The sequence below is a fragment of the Seriola aureovittata genome, chromosome 7 (genome assembly GCF_021018895.1).
Source record: "Seriola aureovittata isolate HTS-2021-v1 ecotype China chromosome 7, ASM2101889v1, whole genome shotgun sequence".
Lineage (NCBI taxonomy): Eukaryota > Metazoa > Chordata > Actinopteri > Carangiformes > Carangidae > Seriola > Seriola aureovittata.
In genome coordinates, this window is record NC_079370.1 from 7380496 (window position 1) to 7403235 (window position 22740).

Consider the following 22740-nt stretch of genomic DNA (forward strand, 5'->3'; position numbering starts at 1 on the left):
CCTCTCTGTCCCTGAGTCATGAACCGAGCTTCTCTCAAGCGTAGACATCCGCAGTCTGCTGAAGCTGCTGGCGCAGAAGAACTAGGCCAGATTTGACACACTTCACAACCCATGCTAACCCTGACACACATTATTGCTTCTCGGAGCTCACAGGAAAAATCCCAGCTACAAATGCAACACAGTTCGAGGCAACACAAAACCAAAATGATAGTATCTGAGATAAGTTGATTAGCTGGATTGGAGGTTTTTTATCCCAAAAGATATGTAAGACTGAAACAGTTCGGTTGTGACAGTCGCCACAAGTGTTCAAGACCAAAATCATTTAAAAACTCCAGGCTAAAAAGGAAATGAGATTTTCATTTGTTGAGAGGTGGGTCCGTTATGCTACGTTAAGTAAACCCACAGCTGCTTGTGTAAATAATAAAGTGTCGTTTCTTACATTTGTGGCTTATTAAATGGCTAAGAATAGTTTTGTGAAGTTTCAAGAGATGCTTTATTCATTTAAGAGCTTCAGAGTGAAGCCGTAACTGGGTCAGAACTTTGCAGGACAGGATTTGCTGGTGTGCAAAAGTGTAAAACAGGAGGTCCTCCTCAGACCCCCTGTGGCAGGTCTTTTTTTTTTTTTTTTTTTTTTTATGCGAGTGGAAAACCACATCAGCAGCATCAAAGCCTGGAGTGGTGGATCCCTGCCAGTTTATCATCCACATTTCCAACTACCAGGCGTTTTCTGCGAGCACACGAAAGACTAAAACAGGTACACCAGCTCGGCTTTTCCTCTGAAAACTTTCGCTTGCTCAGCACTAGACCAGCCTAAACCTTAACTGTCAGCCCTGTAATAATAAGATCTGAATTGTCCTCTACCAGCTGTTGTCTGTTTATTTCAAAACATGACCATATGTTTAAACCTTGTCCTATGAACCCAAAACAGGATGTCACAGCAGGCCCTCCGGTCAGAGTAACTGACATAGACACAGGCGCACAGGAGGGCTATTGTTTTCTTCTGCTTTGGGAAAGACAGAGAGAGGGAAAGGGAAGTGTGGTGTGGGAGGAAGAAATCAGATGTGTGTTTGTGTGTATTTGTGTATCTAGTTATTATACACTGTATGTGTTGCTATTTGAAACAGACTTACAGACTGTAGGGGCTAACTGAGGAAACAACCAGCTGCTGAAATGTTGTTCGGTGCCTGCATAACAGAGCCCAGGGAATGTGTCAGACATTTGTATCCTTAAATGTCCTCAAACCATTTTGGGGCGTCTTTTTGAAGGGAAAGTCCTTAAAATAGAAATTACATATTGTTTTACTTTGTGAAAAGTCCTTCCTCTGAATAAGTCATCTTCAGACAAACCCTAGAGCTGCTGTCATGGGCAGTGAATAATGGAACAACTTGTCGCTGGACAGCACATGTGATGATTTTACAAGGATGTGGACTCATTTTGTAACGCACATCTGTAAGCCTCAGGAATAAATATAGCTCAATTTAATATCTTAAAATACAGTTAGACATCTGGGGAAATAAAATGGAAAAGACAGGTTTTTTTTTGTTTGTATTATACAAAATATAACATGGTAATTAGTGAGGTTTAGAGGTGCTGGTAGGTGGATTTTGTTGCCTTTGTTATGCACCAATTGGCTCTAGTTCTTTACTTGGTGGACAGACATGAGAGTGGTATTGTTCCTCACCTCTAACTTTCATGGATCCTCACCTCTAACTTTCGACAAGAAAGTGAATAAGCATATTTCCCAAAATGTTGAACTATTCTTTAAAAAAGAGTCCACAGAGTCAGGCACCAATTTTTATGTTGATGGATCAACTTTATGATTTATGCTCTGACTTCCAGCCTAGGGAGATAGTTGTCAGCATGAAAAAATTGTTTCCACTTTCCCCGAAAGGTTTAAAGCCGTTGTGAGCCGGTGCATGCGGAAACAAAAGCTGACTCAGGGCTGAAAAGGAGAAAAGAGAGGACAAAGAGTGTCAGGAGGAGTCTGCAGACAGGGCGGAGGGTCTGCTCCTAAGACGCTGTAGACATAGCATCAGGCCACACAGAGGCCTCCTTGTCTACAAACACAACCTGTTGCAACTCACTCAAGAGCATAGTATGCAGGGAATGCTAAAAGGATTAACGCACAGCCACTTGAGATAATGTGAAAAATGAGACGCGATGTGGTGGAGGTGGCCAACAACAAGTCAAGGACAAGACGCCGTCACAACACTGATTCAGTCGACCATTACCCTTTAAGAAGATTAGGCAACACATCACAGTCACAGCCATTTCTAAACATCCTTTTACCTTTCTCCAGTTTTTCTAATTGAACATAACATAAAAATATATATATTTTAATACACTACTGAATGCTACAATATTTCGAACCATTATTTATGAATAAAAACAATTTCTTTCTGCTATATACCATAATAGGTGCAGACTGAGTTTAGATACTGTAATGTAAGAAAATCACAACAGATACAGTAAAGAAAATGACACACACATACATTTCTTCATTTGTGTTTATTTGCTGTGTACATCATACACAAACCTCTTTGGAATAAAATCAAAATGAAATAAAAAAGGAGATTCAGAAGTTACGGAGCCACTTTGTAAACATGCAACCAAATGGTTTTTTATCAGGGTTTTTATTAAAACAAAACTCAACAAAAAAAGTCCAGTCTGAAGGAGTTTCAGGAGTGTGCCATGCTCATGATGAATACAGGAAAAAGAAAACATATCAAGGCTGCAAATACTTGTGTTCATTTATCACATGTACAAATATAACGTGCCCTTAGTTTCAGTAATACTCAGTCTAACCTCCACATACCTCGGCAGACCCCCAGTTCATATTTCAGTGGCATCCTCCAGGCCAAGCAATGGAAATGACCTTTCATTGAGATAAAGTGACAATCACTGAAGGATGGATGAAGTGAGGTAGGATCTGTGGTTATCAGAGAGAGGAGGGCAGCTTATCCTCCCCTGCTTGTTTTATGATGGGAGACAGGCTGACGGAGCCAGCTGGGGAGGTTCAACATCTGTAAACTGCCAGATGCTCAAAGTGACATCGTACAGCACTTGGCAGTAAGGGTCTGACGACTTTAGCTACTTTACTTTTGGAGGTGAATATATTATTTTAGGTTTTTCTTCATTCTTATTTTTTTTTGTGAGATTTAAACCCTCAGTTTGAACATATTTGCCTGCCACAGTCCAGTTTTGCTCCTACAGAGTTGACCATTAACAGGCTGTCTCTCCCTTGCAGCTCTAGAGCTTACACAGCTGTGGGCACTTTACAGGCATGAAGCATTAGCTGTGGTAATCAATGACTGTGTCACAAGTGATTATTGGACAGTGTTTACTATGTGAGAATTGGTTGGAAAATGAGCTGAAAATTATGCAATCTACTGGCCAGACATGGCTCTTCATCCTCCACGATGCAGGTGCTCCTTTGAATCCAGCTCAGTGTTTAACGTTATATGAGATGAATCTCTGTACAGACCCAAAGTTATATCTCTATCTTTCATTTCCTCTCTCCCTGTCCAGTTCAGTGCATTAACAACCCCACAGGGGTGCCTCGCATGTTTGTTCCAACGCCTGCGTTTAAGGAGTAAAAAAAAAAAAAAAAAAGCAACACACAAACTAAACTGGGACAGATCCGAATGAGGTACTCATGGTTCACTTCACACTCACACAACAGTTTTCCAGTTTAGAAAAAAAAATCATAGCTTAGTGGTTTTCCATTTTAAATTAGTCATTAAGGGAAAGTGTTGGTGTCAAGGACACTAAACTGTGTCCGCTGTGTCATGACAGACATACACTTATGTGCCTTGTCAGGGGTCACAGGGGCTGAGTTCAGATCAGGTCTGAATCAGAGTTGTTTCAATAGCTGAATGGAAGATACAAGTGAAGAAGACGGCAATGTCCACTCCACACACTCACACACTCATACAGATACAAAAACATTTTGCAGGGAGAAATGGTTCCATTCGCCAGTAAGGTCAATCTATACCCACACAATACTTCCATAGGCTCTATAAATACAACATATCAGTTTGACAAGAGATAACTAGATGCAGTCATTGTCCCCTCGCTTGAAGAAACAGTCTCTTTGGAGTCGGGAGGAACAAGGGACTGAGGATAACTATGTGCCACGGATGCTAACCCCAAGTGCAGACATTAGCAGCTAAAACAAACCCTAAGCTCAGCCGCTTTGACTTGCATTGCACCTTGTGGCTCAAAAACAGAACCAAGTCCTATTTTTTTCTTCTATGTTGCATTGTAGCAACACGGCTAGCTTCTCACAGCCCATTCTGAATGATGTTGAAGTTCGAGTGAAAATTCAGTGACAATTCAATGCTTTGACTTTTGGTTTGTGGTGCATTTCAGCAGCATATTTCTTCACAAAGGGTAAAGGTCAAACGCGTGTTTCACTAGAAATTAACACCTGCAGATTCTCAGCTGTCCGTGGCACATGCTATCTTGTCCTTATATTAAACTGTAGACTCTTTGGGTCCCTCTCGAGCAGCGTTCTTACACCCGTAAAGCCACTTGATGACACGAGCGTTTCTCTCGATGATTGACACCCCAGTGGGAAGCTGATCAGCCAGCTCCTCCTGAAACAGGCCGTCTCCTGAGTGTCGGGAGAACTCGCTAGGTTCTGAGCCGCCGCAGCCGTCCCCGCCCACGCTGCGGAGGGCCAATGAGAGTGTGTCTATGGAGCTGGCCCCAGAGAGGAAATTCTCCCGACCCAGACGCTCTATCATGTCCATATCCAGCCCACAGAAGTCAAAGAAATGCTCCTGCTCTGATAATGCTACAGAGCAGCGCAGACGCAGGTCTGACTTGGAGCGATGCAACTGCCCAAACTTCCGTCTGGGTGGTGGTGGTGGTGACGCCCGCTTCCACGGGTCATTCTCATCATCATGGTTACTTGAGTGGTTTCCATTGGTGATACCATTGCTAACGCCATCGCTGGTGCCATTTGTAAATCCATCCTTCGTCCGTTCAGGCGTGCAGCTCAACCCGGGACTAGGGATTGACCTCGGGCTGCGTTCGTGGTCAGTTTTACTTGACCTCCTGCTCCCTGGTCCACCATCCACAGTGTCTTTGTCATTGGTCCATGACATGCGGGAGTCTCCATCCCGTGATGGTGCTTTTTCTTCACCGATGACCATCTTCTGAATCCTGCCTTCACCTCCGCTACTCTTTTCCCTCATGGAGCCCTGAAAGAGGCGGCGGACAAAACTGTACCCCTTTACTTCCATGTTATTGTTCTCTCCCACCGCTGCACCACTTGGGCTCTTGCACTCTTTCTTTTGCCGGTAGATGACGAGGGAGTCAGGCCTCAACATGCGTTTACCTGTGCTTCTTCTGAGTATAGGAGCACTGTGCGGCGCTACTAAGGTGTTAATTCCAGGCGTCCTGGGGCTAGGAGGCATTACATTGTTCACATTGCTCCTGTTATGTGCCTCAATATCAACAGAAGTCCGTCTGTTCTCCTTTCTGGAGTCATCATTTTCATTCTCGTCTCGCGAAGTGAAGGATCCAGAGAGTGTAGAGAAGGGGGTGTTGGATGAACGACGTAGGGGAAGATGAGGGGTCAGGCTGCCGGGGATGGCAACAGCTCGTCGAGGCTGCGGTGGCGGGGTGGCACAGGGAACCAGTACAGGCTCCTGTTTGGTGTTGATCACCTGCTGGCTCTTAACATATTTGGCTTTGTCCGCCTCCAGTCTCTCCACTGCGCTGATTGAGCGACCTTGGCCACCGCCATCTATCTGCCTGCGCAGGTAGTCTGGACCCTTGTTGAGGAGCCTCAGAGGAGAGGGGGATCCAATTGGTGTTAGAGGCTTCATATTGGCTCACCAGGCTGGGAAAGGCATCCAAACTGCAGCCTCTCAATGACTCACAGTTTCCCCAAGAGAGCTGTTGTTGGCCCTGTTAAGGTTTCAAAACTAATGAGGGTGTCTGGCAGCTCTCATTCCAGTTCTCACAGCTCTTGAATCTTCATTTAGGGGTAATAGATAAGTAGCAATTCATGAGACCACACAGTCCAAGTTTGTTGTATCGTTCTCTATAGATAGCATACAGTCTCTTTGTTGGGCAGTGTTAGAGCAAATTGATATCTCTATCCAGTATTTACACAGGCATTTGGATAGGAAGGCAGGGCACAGGGAAGTGCTTTTTTTTGTCAGCCAAAAGCACTCCCAAATGAGACGCTCCCTGCCCACAGCGCAGCAGAAATAGCATGTAGGGTGCACTTTGAAAGGGTTACTTTTTCCTCCCCCGCTTTTTCCTCTCTCTTTTTTTTTTTAATCTCCCAACAACACCCTTCACTGTTGATCTTTTCAGTGACGGCTGCGCGAAGAAATTAGATATAATGGCCTCAAATATTTGCTTTGTGCAAGCTGTCAAGGGACACTGGGTCAAGACTTTTATTGTTTGGCGCCCGTCGTGGTTGAGGTGACCTGTGGGTGGCCGGCACCGAGGCACTTGGATTGTTGATGGACAGATAGGGGAGATGCAGATCTTGTCCTTGTCCTCACCTCACCTGGGTTGACCCCTGAAAAGAGACACAGACAGAAATCGGTTTTAGTTGGAAGTGCTATTCTCCAGGGCCGGCAGCAGAGACCAGATGGCAGGGAGAACAGAGGTCCCTACAGCTCAGCTCAGATTGTACTTATTTAAAGCTGGAGGGAGTTGCATGTCTGGAGCGGGCAGCAATGCAGAGATGTCATGTATACACATTTAATGACCCTCTAACTTAGATATATATTAAATGCAATATGCATGCTACTTTTAGACATGTAGCCGACACTCCTATCTAAGTCAACAGTCAATGAGTAAACAGGTAAGGTGTTCATACAGGCTATGGTAGCCTGTATGAACCAGCAACAACCACTAAACAATGTGATTCTCCTTTAACATAAACACAGTATTCTGAGTTGTTGCATAAATTTCAACACAGAAATCCAGTTTCCATGTGCAAGAATCAAACATTTCATTTTAGTGTGAGATACAGTAAATGTTGTCAAGCCACTATCACAGCATCCTGAAAATGGTGGATGAAAGAAAAATGGATATAGCAGTGTTTGTTGTCCAGACAGGGTGACGACAAATATCTGCCTCCATCCGTTTTCTGCACAGGAAGTTGAAATGAACTTAAGCTTTTTTCGGGACAGACACCATCGATTTGAGCCGTTGTGTTGGGTTTGCTTGGAAATAAATGGCAGCAAATACCTGTATGACTGATTACTGCAGAAACCTGGCAAGCGGAGAAAGCATGTTTTTCTGCTACAAGCAAACCACCTCTGCACCAATCCTCCTGCCTGTCCACTGACATGACAGGACACCATCTCTAGGGGCAGAAATCCTCAATTTTCTGACAGATGAGTGTAGCTGACCTCTTTAAAGTTTTACACCACTGACAGCCAGACTGAGGCTGTGGCAATTTAACCAGCCTCCAGTGCTGCTTAAGTAAGCCAATACACTTCTAAGCTAATAACTCTTTCATAGTCACACTTAAACAGCTTGTTCTTCAAATTAACAAGCCACTACAAAAGTTAAATGACACTTTAAACCGACTATAAGGCATGAGGCTGTGAAATCGACTGTCAACTTTCCCACTTATGTTGCGCTCTGTGAAGACGTCTTTTATGTTTTCACACTATATGAAGATTTGGGAGGGGGGAGGAGGCTGCACCCGAGGAGTATTTATAGCTTGAAAACACCCCAGCCGAGTTATCATGTGTCTCTGTATGTGTGCATGTATGTGTGTATATGCATGTGGTCATGGGTATATTTGTGTATCTGCTCTAATTTTAACATGAGGCAATAAGAGGCTTCCCTGTAAATGAACCCTACGTACAGTTAGCCTGCAAATAGTCAAGACACCCTTTTCATGTGCAAAAAAAAGCAGTGAGTGTCTGCCATGTGCAAGCTGTGCAGACGAAGAGCACATCTTTACAACCTGAGGCTGTTATAAATACCCAGAGGCACAGGTGGTGCCTGTTTTTCGTTCACCTCCCTTCAAAATATATGAAGAGTCCATCTGGAGAGATAAATGTTCCTTATTCTGTGCTAGACGCCAGGATGGTGTGATATTGTTGTGCTTATCGTTCCCTCAGGTCTGCTTCAAGTGTTATCAAATGCTATTTTAGCTTTTCCTTCACATGAGGTAAAAACAATGAACAACCTCTTTTGGCAGGAAAAGGGATCCACGTCTCATCAGTTAGGACGAACCCTATGCACCCCTGTGCACACGTCTTCCGTCTTACATGCTGACATGCTCCTGATTTAGAAGATAGTAAACAAATGGTTGAGTGAGATGCAACTCAGGTCATGAGGAGTCACATTTAAACCAAAGAAAACATGACTTTATGCATTTCACCCCACTAACACTCACAGTGTGAATTAAACAAAAGGAGACTGTATTACTCTCAAAGGAAAACTTGGATTCTTCTTAAATCATTTAGTCTCATATTCTCACTTATTCCCAAAAGTAGGACTTATTTTCTTAAAATGAGAAATATTCTGCAGCTATTGAGATCATGTCACATGGTCCCAGTGCAGATTCCTGACACGTAAAAGAATTTTCTTGCTCTTGTTTAGCATTCAATAACAGATTAAATGAAAAGTTAAGACAGAAGAGAGATGATGGTCTCTGTTGAGCTGTGTTCCTACAGCAAAGACAATGTTAAATCAAGCTTAATAATAATAATAATTTATAACATTTAAAAAAGTTGAATGTTTCAGCAAATTTCTTTTTATATCATTACATTACTTACAATAGAGACGTAATCAACAGTGAATGCAACACTAATCAATTCCGAAAATGCTTTCCATTTTTCTCCTATCTAGTCGACCTCTACTACCACTAAATACTTCTAAAACTAATCACTAAACTACTCCTGACACTTCAGAAGGTGACCTCTCATTTCACTTCATCCAGCCACTGCACCCCCTCACAGAGCCGGCCCGTCAAATGGTATACGACTATAAATTCACTAAGGATCGGGGGCAACAGCCAGCCACTTAGTTTTTCCAGATGTCGGGCTGTCGGGAAAGTCGACCATTGTTTAGGTAGACTCGCGGGAAAATGTCTCACAACAGGTGTGGAGGTGGAAGAAAGGGCTCGAAGTGGGTATAAAACAAGAAAAATGGGCAGAAAATGAGGAGGAAGTTGGAAGAGGGGGTTACGGTGTATAGGCTGGGGTTATAGGGTATTTGTTAGACACCTTTCTTCCGGAACAATCTGTTCCCCATCTGGGTCCAAAATGGAAAAGTGGCAGGCTAATGCTATTGAAGCGTTAAAGGAGATTATCGCCATGGGAGCCTAAACAAAGTCATTAATCCTGATGTTAGCTTTCCATTGAGGGGGATGGGGGTAAAGTATGCAAAATCATATGAGGCAAACAGGGGACAATATCTATGGATATAGCTACTGCTAATCCCCGCTCACCCAACAGTCATATCCTTGAAATACATAACAACATGGGATATATGTGTATTTGCCCTGTTCTGATGTATCTCCGTCGCTCTACTCTTGATGCTAGTGTGCATTCATTGAATCTGATGTCAAGTTGAAAGAAAACCAGCCACTTTCAGAGGTTATCTATTGCTGCAAGCGCTATCTCACAAAGGTTAGATTTGAAAATACACACACACTGACACACACACACAGGGTGAACCAGTGACTCAATTTGGGATTTGCGTGAGAACAATAGCCACCATTAGGTCCATTGACCATAATGAGCCAAATTAGTACCCAGCACCTTCTCCTGTGATCCGGCGGGTTGTGAAAAGCGTGAGACGGCTGGAGAGTCTCTCTTGTTTTTCACAGTCTCCTTTGTTTCTCACTGTAGGTTGTCATTAACCTCTAAACCCTTCCCTTCTTTCTCATCTCTATAGTGAACCCCGCACACACACGCACCTTCTCCTTCCTAACGCTACTTAACCTTGTGTCTCACTCCCCTACACTCCCCTTCCCACCCTTCGTCTCTCTGCATCTCCTGTATATGCCACAGGGCCTCCTCACCCTCTCATTTCCCTCCCTACTCTATCACTCTCTTCCTGTGTACACCCTGTGTGTCTATCCTCTCTCTCTATCTTGCTCCATTTACTGTTACTCCCAGTATCTGAGTGCAATCTTCGAAAGGTTTTGTCTAGCTTGGAACATCACACATTTGTGTTACTTTTCCTAATAAGATGCTTTATTCATCAGAATCAGCTGTGTGCTGACGCTGTTAGTAACCTACCACCAAGGGGACCCAAGATAAATATGAAGGGTAACAATATAATTAACAAAATTGGACAGAAAAAGAAAACATTTCTGCCTGAAAAATAATTGCAAACATCACCCTTTTGTTAAACTGGTCAGGATCAGAAAACAAAAACATTGAGTGTGTTCCAGTGTCTGAGCCGTCTCCCAAAAGGCAGATCCTCTGACACACTCAAAGTTTCTTTTTAAACTTTTTAACTATTTTTTATGTTTTTGTTGTTTGTTAGTCAATTAGCCAGTTGCAGTGATCTGCGCACTATGTCATCATTTGTTTTCATCTGTTTTTCCTCTGCAGCTGTGAAATCAGCAAATACACATGTAACAGCGTTGAGAGTTTAGTAAGCACTAAACAAACTGGTTCACACTGGGTGTCGCCGGAAGACATCTAAAGGCAAAAAATGATACCCAATGTATCGTTTCGAATAGCGTTAAACCTGCACAGTTTTGAACGCTCCCTCTTCTAAGGGATTAATGTTACACATAAAAAGTGATAGAAGTAGTTGTGTAAAGAATAAATAAGATTATGTATATGGTGGGACCGCCTATGGTCAGTGTGGGAAATTGCATTACGTGTGATTACAAACTCAACATTTGAGCCTGTAACCTGTTCAAATTAAAAGTCCTCTAGCGTTTCAGTGGGTAGAAACCCTTTATTTCTTAACAGGGTTTTACTGCTGTGCTGACGTGCTGCAGGGAGTTGTCTCATTTCCCTCCCTCTCTCCTGCTCTCTCTGCTCGGTGTGTCTCATGTTTAGTTACTCCTCCGCCTCCTTTAGTAATACTGATACATGTAATGAACGTAGTTTATTTGCCGCAATGGAGATGAGGGTCAGTGAGTTGGAAGTGCAGCTTCCGAACTGCTGGGAAACCAGAGTGGCTAGGTGACTCCCCGTAGCAAGAGGCGTAGCCCTTAGCCCCCTGTTGGCATCCACACGCGGCCCAGCCATGTACCAGGTTTATACCCACTTTGTTTGAAAAAAAAAGTCTCTAAATCTAGCGACAAATGCGCTAAGTTGGCAACACTGCAGGCTGTAAACACCTCCCTAACAGAACCTGTTTGCGCCAGAGAGTCCAACTCAGTCATGTGGCATTCGGCCAATGGTGAAAATATGATCAGTCAGTCAGCGACATTCTCCATTATAAAGATAGATATAGAAAAAATAAAGAATAAAGAAAGATAAAAACAATAGCTCAGGAGATACTTTCTCACCTCTGCACTTCCAGCCAGTCGCTGCGTGAAATGGCCGCGTTTGTCGCATTTTATGTTTCAAGAAGTTCCCTCAGAAGCAGACTGCTGCTTTTCTAACTGGCTTGACGTGAACCTTATTACAATAAGCATTCATGGCCGGTCTCTGGCTATTGTGTACAGCATGTACAACATGATCAACTAGTTAACATTAACATGGGTAAACTTTCAAAGAAACTAGTGAAACCGGCAAACATCTAATTCCTAAAGTGATCTCTGGGACATTAAGGCCAAAAGCACCAAAAATGTCACCAAAATGCAAAGAGTAACCAACTCTAGGTTTCCCAGATCTCTATGTGAAGTCTGTGACCCCTCTCACACACCTTCCATCTCTCTGTTCTTTAATAAAACTCCTCTGTCTGTCTCTCTGGCCGCTCTCCTCCTTTCTTCCCACCCCCGTGTCCTCTCTGTGAAGCGGATGGCCCAGCCTGCAGGGGGAGGCTTAACAAGGCGCCCCCATACAGCTAAAGAGGAACCAGATGTTTTGTGTCATGCTACATCAAGATGCTCAGACAGCCCTGACACAGACCTGTCATGGGAAGGGACCATGTACTTCAATTTTTCTTTTAATCAACAACATTGTTTGGGGCCACTTGCGTTTGACCCATGTGAGAACATGCAGGTCGTGTTCAAGTTTTGTTATTGATTATAACGTCACGTATCGCATATCTGAGAGTTCTGCTTATTTTACTGGGGGGGGGGGGGGGGTCCAGGAAGTACTTGTTTGCTTCAGGACAGAAGAACTTCATCTGGACATATCCGAAGAAAGTCCAGCTCGCCTTGGATCAGGTTAAAGGAAGTTCCACTGCGAATGATGTATTCACTGAGGTAAACACAAGATAAGAGGTTACTAAATTCACAAAGACCATCTTTGAAGCTCTGGGGAATGCATTCAGCACGTTTACCTGTCACATTAATCTTTGGACAGAGGAGATGCATCTGCTGCCATCAAGGAACCAACTGGCCATCTTTAACGTCTGTCCTCTCTCTCTCTCTGTCATCTTGCATTTCTCGCTTTCTACATACTAACATCTGGCACCACTATTAAGGACGACACCGACTAACAATCATCACTAATGGACTGCAATGTCTGAATGTTCAAACGTTAACCGAAGCTCATTCAAAGGTGTCAGGACGAAGCATCTGTACACATCGATTCTCTACAGTGTGAATACAAAGCATCTGCCACTAATGAGCCACGATTCATGACTTTTTGTCCGGTTCCAGCACAGACACAGACCTCAAGAAGTCTCTTAGGGGGCTGGGCGAAGAAAAAGGAGGTGTCTTCTTCTATCCCCTGAACAAAGAGGAACCGGCCTTCTTTTGCATTATTAATGGTTCGACAACAATGGTCCTCGTCCAGGTCTACAGATAAATCTTGACCTGGTTCCTCTGGCTCATTAGTCAGGGAGGGAAAAGGACAAATAACATGATGACAATAAAATGTAAGAGCTGCAGCCACGGGACACATAGACTACTGTCCCCTCAAAGACAAAGCCTGGTAGCGAATTGTAAATCCTATCACCATTGTGAGGCCTTCAGCACCATTAGCTGCTTGATCTACGGTTAGAGGCTACCTTGGAGCTTTCTCCACATTCATGTGGAGCAGCAGTGGGCCACCTGGGACGACTTAAGGGACTCCACCACCCCCCGACTTGAATAGATCTCCACCCAAACCGTAAAATGGACAAGATGGGCTCCTTTTGTCATTCAAAGCAAATGATCGCAGGGACAGCTGAGGACTGGAGCCACAAACCAAAGCAGCCAGGTCTGTGCAGACTTTTAGAGGACAGTGATAAGATATGTGCCGTACCACTCAGGGACGTGCTGAGTGTACGTGTGAGTACATGTCAATATTAGCTAAAGATGAAGGTCAAGAATGAAATGAGTGACGTCGACAAAAGCAGCAAATACATTCTACTTAAAATGACCAAAAACACAGAGTAAGTCAGACCAAAAGCTCATAAGCTGGCTAATAAAAGATTATTAGCCAATTAGTTGATATAAATATATATAACAAAACATTAAAGTAAAAATTGTTCAAACTAAGTTACCAACACAACTAATAGCAAAACCCCTGTTACAATCCAATTAACTGAGAAAATAATCCAAACAATTATCATGATGTGATTTAGTCCATCTACAACAGCCATTATAATGCAGGTCAGGTCTTTATCAGCACTGAAACACCCATGCAGTGCTAACACAGATAAAGTCTAGTGAGATAACACGATCACTTTTATTCTTGCTTGCTTTTATCAAGAGGCTGGTCTAGTTCCTTTTTCTTCTCAGCTAAGAGCTCAGGAAGAGAGCTGCTGCAGCTGATAACCGAACAGCGCTGACCTATAAAGTTTTATCAGTTGCTATTTACTTTTTTAACAAAAGTTTTTTTTTTTTTTTTAAAGCAAAAAACAACTGCAAACAATCTTTGCTTATGAGAGTGTGGACTCAAACAGTCCAAAACTAAATAAACTATCTTAAAGTCAGTTTTTAGATCATGATGATTATCATGTGAGTTCCAACTTCAGCTTAAATTTTGAAATGAGATGATCAGATCCACCAGGTGCACTGCAGCAGGAAACTTAAGAATCCACTCTGTAACAGATCTGTAAAAGAGAGACACCACGAACCAGCCTCCAAGTCCAGGAATGTTAAGCCCGCCTGCAATACCTCACTGTCGATGAGTGAACTATTGAAGGGTTAACACTCATACACTTGGAGGTGACAGCCACCATGACGGAGACGATACCTGGATGTTCAGAACTGTGAGAAAATTGTATAACTAAAGCCAAACACAGAGATAATGAAGCCAACGATCCAGCAAGACACTGAAGGGAGATCATTTGTATGTGTGTGTGTGTGTGTGTGTGTGTGTGTGTGTGTGTGTGTGTGTGTGTGTGTGTGTGTGCAGTAGGGCTGCTCCTTTTCTCTCCTAGTCCATTTATTTGTCACATTTGTGATCGGTTAATAAGTGGTTCTTATTGTTTATTCTGTGAGGAATAACCAGTTAGTGATTGGACATTACAAGCATCACAGTACTATTAACCAAAACGCTTTAGTCTTCAGTCAGAAGACATTTTTCAAGATCTCTTGTTGCGCACTGTTTCCCAGCATGGGTCTATTAAACAATTCAAAATGTGGCCTAAAGTGGCAACACATCCATTCCAATGAAAGCTGCTCACTCACATGTGCTACGCCAAAAAAGGTTTAGTCTTTCATATTAACGAAGCTAAAATAATGTTCTGATAAAGTTTATTCAATCTACAGATAATTAACTGGCAAATATTTGATAATAGATTAATCATATTCTTTTAAAGTAATGTGCCAAAATTCTTAAAACTTAAAATGTGAATTTTTGCTGTTTTGTCTTAGTCCTGAATCTGTTACTGTTCAGACAAAATAAGCTATTTGAAGACATCAACTTGGGAAATTGTGATGGACATTTTTTGCTAGTTTCTGACATTTGATGCAATAAACACTTGATCAGTTGATCAAATTATTGATAGATTTTTCATTGCTGACAATTCTGTTTTAAACTTTTCAATGCGATGGTTGAAATTCAAGTATTTCACGCGCTGTTTTTTGGACTTGCCAGAAGAAACATTTGGTCAAAAAAAGAGACTGGTCATAGTGTGCAGTGTTTCATCCAGTGTGGATCTGTGTGTGTGTGTGTGTGTGTGTGTGTGTGTGTGTGTGTGTGGGAGGAGACTTTGTGGTGAAAGAAAGGTGTATGCAAGAGAAAGAGAGTCGGGTTTAAACACCAAGTGTCCAGATCTGGGCTACATCAGGCAGACATCCCAGCTCTGGACGGCGTAGTTTTGTAAATTATGACCGCTGTTGCTGCTGCTGCCTCAACATGCCAGCCTGGCTTATGTGACCAGCAGTACAAACCACAGTGACCTACTGAGTTTCTGCAGCCCCGCTGTGGACTGGGAATGCACGATGCAACTCAGGGTAACACAGATCCCCCCACTGAAAAAAAAAAAAGAAAAAAAGAAAAAGGCCTGTCCTGAGGCTGTTTATACAGTATGGTACAGAGGCATGAATCTGGACACATCCCTCAGTCTCTCAGAGTCTTAAATTATGAAGGCCTGTTCTCGCACTATGAACCCTCATTAAGCTCTCAGCTGGTGTGAATGCTCCGAGAGACAGCTCGGTCTGGCGAGCTGCCAGATGTTTTATTTCACCAAGTCGGCACATTTTTCACTCTGCCAGGCATATGTCTGCTTCAACAAAGTGATAAAAGACGCTTCAGTGGACGGTGGTGGTTAGAGTTGCACCGAGTAACTAAAATGTCAAAACACAGTCAGTAGTGTTAAATTATACACCTGCGTACCTGCATTTGAAATGACGGAGACATCAACATAGCTATAAAAAGCCACTTTACAGTGATGGATAAAAGAAGCAGAGAGCGGAATCCACTACTTGTAGATTTAGTTTTAGGATCGGGAACGAAGAATGAAATGAACGAAAAGCTGGACCACAGACAGGAGATTTGGGTGATACTCAGTATTTGGAAAGCAGGGGGAACAGTATGAACAGAGAGGAACTCGGCACAGAACTCCCAGAAAGACTAAAGAGAATTCATAATTAGTAGTAAAAACATTAGTGTCACATCTGTATAACCTCTCCCTCTTCTCACAGAGACAGTATTATTACATTATTCCAAACACATGCTGCTGATGTTTGCAGCATAAGGTTCACACTAACTTGTGAGGACTTGTGACAGGGCTGTTTGGGGTTGGTTGGGGCTTAAAGCTGCTCCAGCTGTGCTGTGTCCCCAAACACTGGGTCATCTGTGACTGTGGTGCCAAACTGCACCCAACCCCCCTCCCCTCCCTACTGTATTACTACACACTCCCCACCACTTTAAATGTGCCAACATTGATTTACCATCTGCAAAGCTGAACAATGCTTTGCATTTTCACCAAGTACATAGACTACAATTTGTGATGAAATAAAATGCTCAACTTACACTTCTTGCAGTGGCAGCAGTTTGTTTACTGGATGCATCAGCCAAACCTACGTCTTCATTTTTTAAAGAGATTGTTTTTAGCTGTTTTAGCTACCTGAAAGCTTGGTTTTAGATCTTTAGTATTTCTCCATCAAAATATATATTCATGACTAAATAGGTCAAATTTGGGAGAAAAAAGTCCCCACATACTATTTATTGGAAGTTTTACAGTCACAAACTCAACTAATCTCTGAATCTCTTACAACTGAGTCTTGCCCATTTCAAACCAGAAACATCAGCAGGAACAAAAACAGATATACAATACCAAGAAAATGTCAGAAGAGTCCTGCGTGTTCATTGAGAGATGCCACAAATCAAAACACAACACTGATCTTTTGCAACTCTCCCAAATCAAAGCCTCAAACAAATCATGACTTCTCCGCAAAAATGTAAAACTGCATGAAAAGAACCGTCCAGAAATCTCTCACACAAAGACCCTCGACTAAGCTCCTCTGTGTTTCCTCGCTGCCATCTAAGCTTAGCTGTTAACCTCCGCTGAACCTGCCAGCTGTCTTCTCTCATTACCGATCAACCGACCTGCTTCCCCGCAAACAGCCCCCCGAGTACCGCGGAAAGAGACCCCTTCGTTTGTCCCCCTTCTCCTCCTCCCCCTCCCTCCCCTCCTGCCTCGCTCCTGTCAGAATCAGAAAACATCTGGAGGAGCCCGGAAGAGTCTGTGGAGCTGCATCGATGGTCTCCTCCTGTGTCGAGGGGGACGTCCGGCCCTGTGTCGTCTTCCTCATGGTCGAGTGGACACAGCGCGGCACGGTTGAGTGTGATGGGATGTGGCAAAGCTACAGAGGCGCCCGGTCGGACTGTGAACAATTACAGGGATGTGAGAGCAATGGGGAGAAGGGCTGCTCTCACAGCTGTCACCCACACACAGGGGACTGTCGGAAGATGGAGATCTGTCAGATCATGTTTCATGATTCCATTGCCCAGGATGAATTATGGATTGAGTTATGAGCCCATGGAGATGGAAGTGATGTAACAGCAGAAACTGACTCAGACCTCAGAGAATGACGGGGCTGATTGAGATAATGATCCTATCTGTTGTGGATCCAGAGATAAATATGAACATTTGGTGCAAATTGTGAGTGCAGCATAGTAAATCTTCCAATAAGGATAAGCCAACAGATAAATATTTCAGTGCAGAAAGCTACATAGGCACGTGCGTTTTGTAAAATATGTTTGCTCATCAAATTATCACTTCAGTGAATCTGATCCCACACTCAAAACAAAACAGAAGAAATACTGGCTTGGTATGTAAATGTTAGGTTTTACTTCTCGTTTCAGCCAGCAGTCCCTGTGTAAAAGTGGGTATTACTGTATCATAGGGTGCCTGTCTGAATCTGTTGTTTTGGTGCTGGATGTAGTTGAGAAGCTGGGACTTTTTGACAAGTTATTCCTCTTTTTCAAACTGCTCTTCCTGAAAACAGTCGATGAGAAAGTTGCGGAGACCGGCAGCACAATGGCCCAAACAAGGTGACAAGGAGCAATAAAGCTAAATTATAAGCCCGACGGAGTGTTTGAAGTCTCACACTCTTGTGAACGTCAAATATCTAAAACCAGCTGCTGTTCAGCAACACACACACACACACACACACACACACACACACAGTCCTTCAGCACAGTGCCAGGGGGTAAGATGATGTCATTAGCAGGGTACATTTTCCCCTCTAATTAGAAACTCAAGCTTCCCGCCATAACTTGGGGGTCTTTACATGCAACCATGCAACAAAATGGTGATTAAACCGAACAAATGTTTGATGTCCCTCTTAAAAAAAAGTGTTGTTTGTACAGGCGGCGCTCTGCAGGAAAGCAAAACCATGCTTTGAATGTGACTGTGGTACGGCTGAACTTTAAGTGATAAGAAACACATGATTGGCCCATTGTGAACTAAAACCATGAAATATCCTGCGGCTTCCGCTTGTTCTCCGCAGTCAGAACTGATGTGGTTCAAACCAATCAGATTATATGTATTTTGGAGCCCCAGAAAAACAGTGTCAAGAAAATACAAAAAGGGGGAGAAAATTGGAAAATAAAAGACTAAGAGAAATCCTGGTGTACTATTATATACCATAAGATATTCAACGCTTTGACATGTGCTAGAACATGCACAGGTCAATGATACGGTGGCTTCTTGGCTTCTGTTTAAATGGCTACAGTGCGGTGAGAGCGTGAATACGTGTGACTAACTTTAGTACATAAAACCAAACTGTCTCAGAAGTCATAAAGTCAACATGATTCTGCAGGTGCTGTCTGCAACCTCGCGTTCTGAAGTGTTGCACCACCAACAACACCATCACCATCAAAATCACTGCTGGTGCTATAAGCCACGCAGGAAGGCAAAGACCTACATTACATTCCATTTAGTCATATTAATGATGTCAGGCCTCCTGTCAACACCCCAGACGGAGACTCTCTGCTCTGCTCTGCTCTGCACCCCTGGGCGCTGTGCTCTGTAACAGGAGGAGGCATTCTCGTCTGCTCTGCTGGGATCAGCATCAAACATAGATGCAGCCGTATTACAGCTGGAAAATTAGCACGCTGCCACATGAATCAGGGGAGCAAAAAGAGGGACTGTTTACGACTGCTTCGCACTGTAATTTTGCAGGTAGGTATTCGGGTTGGTTGGAGAGGCGTTTGTATCCTGTGTTTGAAAGTGCGCAGTATGAAGGATTGGTGTTGTGGCTGTGGGTGTTTTGAATGATCTATGACTCACTGTAGCTTTTATGCAAGGATGCAAGCCAGGTCAGATTTGAAGGATTCAACTTCAAAGAAACACAAAACTGAATCTAAGAAAGGTGGGGAGGAGACCAGCTTAAATCTACCTCCTAACAATTCATAATGCATCATGCGTAACCCTCCATTCATTTTAATAAAAGCCTTGAGGGTGATTACACCAAAAACTATGTAAAAAACAATTACTTTATATTACAGTAATTAAATTAATATCTAAATCCCTAAAGTGCTCAGAAAAATGGGCAAACTCATCTGTAAATCCTACTAAATTAGTTTACCTTCCTTTCGTTGTCATTTCTTATGCAGGGAACTGAACAGATTACCTCTCCCTCTGGAAAGCAAGAGTGAAGTAAGCGTCACTGCCAGTTCACAGTCTGCATCAAAAAGCATGAATTAAACCTCCTGCTGCTGCACACGGTCCAAACCAACACGTGCTCACCTATGAATCTGAGGGTGAATGTGTTTAGAGGACATGTGTGGTCTGTTTAGTCTGGCTGCTAAGTTGTTTATGCGCCTGACCCCACGCTGACCAAACCAACTCAGGATGCGTGAGCCTTGAATGTATCAGCAGAGAGTTATGGGAGGGGGGGCTGGGAGGGATAGAGGTGGGTCAAGGTGGAGTTGACCCTGAGGGCATGTGATTGCCCCCTTGGAAGAGACAGCCATTACGGTCATTTCAGCTTTAGAGTGGGTGGATTGCATAATGACCCTCCCCAACTTACTTTTGTTCTTCCCAAAGTGTTCTCAGGTAACACTGTCCTGGCATTTATATATTTGTTTTTATTAGTACGACTGTCCACAAAACCAGACATGTACTGGTCATAATTGAACTGATTGGTAGGAAAATGCTTGATTTAATTTAAGATTACAAAAACATTTCTTCCCTGATTAGATGTTTGGAAGCCAGAGCCTCATTTGTGCCGTTCCCCTGATTTCATCCAGATGTAAATATTTAAAGCTGGGCAGAGTTAAGATGGGATAAACCTGCAATCCCCAGGTCAACTATCTGCTTTAATCAGAGCACAGTGGTCAACCATGTCTCTCTCTTTCTCTTTTTCTCTCTCTCTCTCTCTTTGCCACTCTGTCCATGCTGTGCAGCTTTTTACCGACTGGACTTCAAGGCTGAGTTAAACCTGTGAGTCCACATATAGGTTTACATGGCAGATGATTTATGAATTGCTCCATTTGTCAGCTTCTCAAAAAAAATGTTTTGGGATCCAAAAGCCTGGTCTGTGGTGTACAGCATGACATCCATCACACACACACACACACACACACACACACTGCCACGGAGAGTTTGCCTTGTAGGGCATCGGCCATAAACAGACCATAAAGATCTCAAGCACAACTCTTAAGAAGACAAACTGAAGTAATCCCGTAGTAAATTTTAAACTGACAGACAAGTACTATTCCATAAGGTGGAGACTTGTCCACTCTAGGAATAAACTAATGACAGTAATATAGTGATTTTAAACCGCATAACCCACTATTAAGAGTGGCAAAATCAGCACCACAGCACAGTAATCTTTAGTTAACGTGGCTACTGGTTATATGTCAGCCAGTACAAAAATCATTTTAACTGAACAGTTCACATGAGGTCCAGTCAATACGTGATCACTCACACTGCCAATGTGTCACTCGTGTAAAGCGGTAAAATAGCGCTGCCACTTTATAAAAACAGAACGGAGGAAAAGTGAAAAACAAGAACACTGATCGGATCTATCAGCTCATACCCGAATCCACCCAAACAGCTCCGGTAAACTTCACAAGTAAATGTCACAAATCAATCTGGACTCACGCAGCTCCTAATAACTCAACTATTAAAAATGACAGCCCTGCGCGTGCTCACCTTATTCGCTCAGTTTATCCACTCTTGTTGTCTTTCAAATCCAGTGAAGGTGTGGAGATCCTCCGTGTGACAGACGGTCGGGTTCAGCGTGGCGCTGCGCTCTGCGCTCTGCGCGGACTGCTGGCACACTGACGCTCCGCTGCACGGCAGCAGCAGTGAGGAGGGAGCCCCGACCTCCCTACGGCGGAGGGGGGTGGGCAGGTATAAGGTTGTGTAAACTGACTCCTGTGTCGCCTGCAGGGAGCTGAGTGGAGCTGTAGGGGGGCTGTGGATTAGGGGAAAGACTACAATGACAAATGCAACATCATAACAAGTCATTTAGCTTCTTAATTTTTTATAGAAACCTACTAGTGTCAGTGAAAGTTTAATCAAATAAGTAACATATTGCTAGCATTCCTTATAGCCTATTAGGTTATCTTGAAAATATGTGCTGGAAAGTTGAAGTAGTAATCAGATTCACTTTCTAACAGAGCAGACTCTTTAAAGTTGTACCTATGACTCTATTGATTGTTAGTAAATAAGTTATCAATAATAATAAATAGGCCTATGTGCTTTGATTAATCAGCTGTTATTAAAGTCCCTTTAATAACAGCTGATTCTCTTTAAAAACAAGAATTGCATCAGCATGCTAACATGCTCCAATGACATTACTAGTGTGCTAATTTTCAGCAGGTAGCGTGTTTGCCATGCTCGCCACATTGGTTTAGCGTGTTAGCATGCTAACATTGGCAGTTTGTGCGGGTATTTGGTCATCAAACAAAATATTTGACAAATTAAAATTGTGATCTGATGGTGGCATCATGAAAAGTCAGGTGATTACGATTCATCCTGTGGGGGCCATGAAAGAAATTCTTTGGCAAATAATCCAGTAGCCGTTGAGATATTTCACTCAAAACAAGGTAGCGCTAGAGGAAAGGTCCACCAAAGTAGTAGGAATGTCTAATTTTGTCTTTGTGGTACCAGATGAATAATCAGGAGATTACCAAAGTCAGTAGGATTCATCCTGTGGGCACCAATATTATCTGTACCAAATGTTGTGGCAGTCCGTCCAATAGTTGTTGAGATTTCAACGTGATAGACTGAACAATTGATACTGAACCACCATGTCTAAAAATGATCTCATTGGGCTAGCTGATTAATTATATTCTAAAATCTCTTAATTACTGCCAACCCTGCTGAGCAGTTTGAAAGTACTTGATAGGTTGAGCTCCTTGTCAATCAAGCATTTGATTGATTGATTGATTGACTGTGCTTTAATCAGTATTGTTCTCCTGTTGTTGATTAAAAGATCTTAAACAGTTCACACATTATCTTAGTGGACTTTTAGCTCTAAGAGCCTCACAATTACCACAAATCACTCACAATCTGAGCAACTTTAGATGTTTTAACCTTTGATGCTGATAAAGTCACATGTTTACTAAAATAACACCAGAAAATGATGGATCCATGGAGATGATAAACTCTTCACAAGGCTCCTGTCGGCTCTTTTCACTGTGACTTTTTTGATGCTTTTGTTATTTGCTCTGAACCACGATGCTGAACACTTGACTGGCAGAAAGTTGGATGTTTAATCACAGAATAAACAGCTTTTTTTTTTACAGCTCTGTGTTTCTCTTTATCTGTGAT

At 42.9% G+C, this 22740-nt stretch overlaps 1 protein-coding gene across 1 annotated transcript; it reads right to left on the reverse strand.

Moving 5' to 3' along the window:
- Positions 1–2489: 2489 nt before the first annotated feature.
- On the reverse strand, positions 2490–21253 carry fam110d (family with sequence similarity 110 member D). Its single transcript, XM_056381919.1, has 2 exons — positions 21115–21253; positions 2490–6544 (listed from the first exon to the last, which is right to left on the reverse strand). Exon 2 carries the CDS (start codon positions 5835–5837, stop codon positions 4476–4478), a length of 1362 nt encoding a protein of 453 aa, XP_056237894.1. The 5' UTR covers positions 5838–6544; positions 21115–21253; the 3' UTR covers positions 2490–4475.
- Between the last annotated feature and the right edge of the window lie 1487 nt (positions 21254–22740).